This window comes from Stegastes partitus, unplaced genomic scaffold (assembly GCF_000690725.1).
Source record: "Stegastes partitus isolate 25-593 unplaced genomic scaffold, Stegastes_partitus-1.0.2 Scaffold664, whole genome shotgun sequence".
NCBI lineage: Eukaryota > Metazoa > Chordata > Actinopteri > Pomacentridae > Stegastes > Stegastes partitus.
In genome coordinates, this window is record NW_007578395.1 from 175537 (window position 1) to 180231 (window position 4695).

At 38.6% G+C, this 4695-nt stretch overlaps 1 protein-coding gene across 1 annotated transcript in view; it reads left to right on the top strand.

The window, feature by feature from the left end:
* chrna1 (cholinergic receptor, nicotinic, alpha 1 (muscle)) overlaps positions 1 to 4695 on the top strand; it is a 15091-nt gene that overhangs the window by 6085 nt on the left and 4311 nt on the right. Inside the window, exons 2-5 of the mRNA XM_008290274.1 lie at positions 1498 to 1640; positions 3725 to 3769; positions 3876 to 3985; positions 4219 to 4414. Coding sequence (XP_008288496.1) covers positions 1498 to 1640; positions 3725 to 3769; positions 3876 to 3985; positions 4219 to 4414 — 494 coding nt within the window. The remainder of the gene's footprint in view (positions 1 to 1497; positions 1641 to 3724; positions 3770 to 3875; positions 3986 to 4218; positions 4415 to 4695) is intronic.

A 4695-nucleotide genomic window follows, 5' to 3' on the forward strand; every position in this document is an offset into this window, starting at 1 on the left:
AAAACAAGGTTGTAAAGTTGCCAGAATCTAACCTACAACCCAGAGTACTTTCTGGCTGAGACTCTAATCCAGTTTGTGGGGACACGACTCAGAGAAGTGACATCATTTACGGACTCATAAAGGCCGTTTAAAGGAGCAGCTGTGAGCCCGTTAGCGGGAAACACCTTCATAGGAGGAGGTGTTAAATGCAGGTTAACTGCTGTGACCTGCAGCTGATCCAGACTTACCGTCAGATGGATCCGGCTGAGCTGCTGTTCCCAGACAGCCTGTTAGCACCGGGATTAGCCTCACCAGGACTCACACAAACACACCTGATTAAACAGCTCGGGACGTTCGGTGCCGAAGCTTTTCACCGCGCTGGAATCTCAGCCGGCCGCCGGCTCTTATCTGATAATTCCAACCTTCCTCTCTGGACGGATTCAGGTTTCCGGCTGGACGCCAGAGAAATGTTTGCAGTGTGAATCAGGGCGACGGTAATCTTCAGCTGTGATTCAGCTTCAGTGTGAAAACATTTGGGCGGCAACACGTTGGACTCGTAACGGGACTCTGTCAAAGTGCTGGGAAATAGAACTGAGCATCATCAGTCCAGCATCAGCACCTCACAGTCGGGTTTGTTCCAGAAACATGTACAAGATTCTTACATGGATTCCTCTAAACTGCAACCACAGCAGATTATCTGATGCTCGATGGGCCAAAGTTTACGTCATAGAGATTTGTGGGTGCTTCAAAAGTACAAGGAAAAGAAACCGTAGAATAAAAGGGTTTGTTGTGTTCAGTCTTTGTAACTGTCATTTCTTTTGTTGTTTCAAAAATATGAGAAAAATCTAAAATAAAAAGAAAAAAAAATCAGTACAGTTACAGACTCTTCTGTGTCACTGATTGTATGTTATTTTTAGAAATATATTTACAGTTTTAAACTTCAATGAAGCATCTTCATCTCTTAAATGAAAAGAAATGTTTATGGAATTGTGGTAAATTTGCAAAATCTGCACTTCATGTAAAAACTGTCAATTGTTAAATTTTCATGTTCTGACTTTTAGTGTATTTCAGTTCTAATTTTTTTTTAAAGTAAAACAAATAAAACAAAATTCTGTAAAATGACAGATTATATGAAATAATTTTAGAAATATAAAAATTAAACTAGAATTTAATACTTTCACCCAATAAATAAAAAGTAAATATTTGTGAAATTTGCCAAATTTGCATCCGTGTGTAACAAAAATGTCAATTTTCTCCTTATTCTTTTTTTAAGTAACATTTCAGGCTTATTGAAAATTTACAGATTTTAAATGTTATTTTACAATAAAAGTATGAACTCACCTTCTGTTCCTATTTTTTTGTGTACTTCAAAAATACCAGAAAAATTGTAAAATAAAAAGGAAAAAAATCTGTGAAATGATGATAAATTTGAAGCTCTTCATGTAAAAACTTCCTGTTTCCTGTATGTTCTGATATATTCATCAGGTAACGAAGAACTAATGAGTTTCTGTGTTTCAGGTCCAGTGCTGGGCTCAGATGATGAGACCCGGCTGGTGAAGAACCTGTTCACTGGATACAACAAAGTGGTCCGACCCGTGAACCACTTCAGCGAAGCCGTGGTGGTGACGGTCGGCCTGCAGCTCATCCAGCTCATCAGCGTGGTCAGAACCTCATGGTCTCCTCCCACATCAACACTCAGTCTGAGCTAACTCTGCGTTTACTGTCTGAGAAAATGTAAAAAACTGGAAAATAACATAATCAAAAATATAGTTTTTCATAATCAAAATACAGTTTGTAGCCGTTTATTTACTTTAGATCAGGTGTGTTTCTAAAGTTTATTGAACAATATTTGCACGTGTTAAACCAAAGTCATCATATTTATATGGACGCACAGATATAAGGATTAGTTACGTGTATAAAGATGAAAAACTGTGTGAGGACAGATTACCGATGCCTTTAGATTAATATACACTAAAGACATCTACATGAATCTATATAAAATCAGAGAACCAATATTTTTTTTTTCTGGTAATTGCCACTAATTATATCTAATTTTACAAATATATTTGAACCACTTAGACAGTAAGTACAATTAAATGTAAGAGATGCTTTTATTTTAAATTGAAAACTGTAAAACACAATGAAAAAAATCCTATTAAACTGCAAATAAAAATTTAAGAAATAAAAAGTTTTTTTCTTTAAAAAAAGAAAAAAGAACATTTTATGATAATTCAAACTTGCAGGTTGTTAAAGTTATTTTATATTAGACATGTGACCTAATTTAATCAGCTAAGATTAGAATTAATAACATTACACTGGTGAGCTGAGATAAAACAGTTTTACCTTATTTTAATATTAAGTTAAATGATTTTTTTCTTGGCTTTTGACACATATTTCCTTCCTGGTTTGACTGAGTTTTCTTTAGTTTTTAGTTTAGTTTTTTTCTTTTATTCTCTCACCTGAAACCTTTTTCAGTTCTAAAGTAAAGCACAGATTTTAAATTATAAATACACGACAGCTTTTCTGATGACACACAAACTGAAAACACTTCCATCATTTCTCCAGTTTTCTGATCTGCACCAAACAAACGCTGTTTAGTCGAACCCTCAGACAGAGATCCAGCATCGACTCCACTCATGACTCCACTGAGCCAAAATCACAGAAAACCAGCAGCTCAGAGCTAAATTCTCAGAGATCCACAGATTCAGAGCAGCTCAGTCAAACTGAACACTTCGAAGAGGCTCGGCGGCCTGAAAAACTCACAGAGACCTGAGTTACTTACTGTTAGCAGCTTGTCTTCAGGTTCGGGTCGGTGAGATGAAGGTCACAGCAGCTTCAATCCAACCAGCCCAACGGTGGAAATCAATTTTCAGCTGAAGGTTCCTCGACGTCGCTCCTTCTTCTTCTTCTTCTCTTTTCTCAGTTTTTCCACAAGTTGTTGCTGCTGGACAACTCGTTCCCAGCAGCTTTGGTGGAAAACTACCAGCAAAACCAGTTTATAGTTCCTGATTTTCAAAACTTTCAAGGTCGAGCTATCCTTTAGCGTCTCACTTTTACAGTCATGAACCTGGTCCTCTCGCTGGTCTCAACGGAACACGAGAAAAAGATCTGAAAGTCAACTTCACGTGTGTTCGGTTGATGTTTAAACTGAGGATTTAAATAGAAGCTGCAGCTCAGTTTAATTCTTTCATTAACATTTGGACAGTGTGCAGCTCCATCAGAGTCAAACAGAACAAAGACATGAAGCAGACACATGAACTCCATCTGAACCAGGTGGACCACAGTGATTGGATGATTGGAGGGCGGCGGCACAGAGCCCCACCCTGAAGACGCACCTGAAACCTGCTGATCTGAAAGCACAGGCTCAGTTTCTGCTGGACGATAAATCCACCCAGACACATGTCATGCACATATCCAGAACTGAAGTGTTTCATAAATGAGGCTGAAAACCTTCAAACCAGCAGCACGAATAAAAGTCGACAGTTTTCATGTTGCGAAAACTACAGACAATAACTTAAACCTGCAGATGCCGACAGATAAAAAACAGTAAATTAAACTCCTAAATGTGACTTTTGGACATTTTTCTTTGCATTAATCTGAAAGAAGAAAAGTTACTGAAGGCAAACATTCCAGAGTTTCTTTGGTTTGAATGAAGGTTTTCTAGATTTAAACTCACAAATTATAAATATTCCTCCATGAAACGCTTAACATCACAGGTTTGTTTCTGTTTTCTGTCTGTTCTCAGGATGAAGTGAACCAGATCGTGACCAGTAACGTCCGTCTCAGACAGGTATAAACTATTCATGGTCACCGCTGATCTGCACATCTTGTATTAAACGGACGGAGATAAAACAGCTGAAGAATCTGTACGTTTAAACAGCGTTTTCTCTCCTCAGCAATGGATCGATGTGAACCTGAAGTGGAACCCAGACGAGTACGGAGGAATCAGGAAGATCCGAATCCCTTCGACAGATATATGGAAGCCTGACCTGGTGCTTTACAACAAGTACAAACTCTTTAACTTCTTTTATTCAAACACTAAGAAACGTCACATTTTCAGGTGTTTTATGGGTTTATTTAACATTTGTAGTTTATAATTTTGCACATTGTGAAAACATAATTTAATGGATTTTTTTCTGTAAAAAATAAATAAATAAATAAATAAATATGTTTTTTAATTATTTTATAGATTTATCTTTCTGTAAATGCTTCACTCCTCTCCTCTCTCTCCTTCTGCAGCGCTGACGGAGACTTTGCCATCATCCATGAAACCAAAGTTCTGCTGGAACACAACGGGATGATAACGTGGAACCCTCCGGCCATCTTCAAGAGCTACTGCGAGATCATCGTCCTCCACTTCCCCTTCGACCTGCAGAACTGCAGCATGAAGCTGGGAACGTGGACGTACGACGGCCTGCTGGTGGCCATCAACCCGGTCAGTGGAGCCGCTCACGCTCACCTGACCACACGGAAATAAAGACGCAGCCTCTGATACGTGGTTCTGGTGGTTCAGACTGGCTTTAAACTGGTCCAAATAACATGAAACCTGTTCAGACTGACTCCAGACTGGTTATTATGTGCCTTGGGACTATTTTTGTAGTTGGTTTTGTTCTGAGTTTGGACTGGGTTAAGACTGGGATTTTGACCTGGACTGGGTTTTAGGCTAGTTTTGGTTGGTTCTGGACCTAGTCTTCCACCTGGTTCTGGACTGGTTAT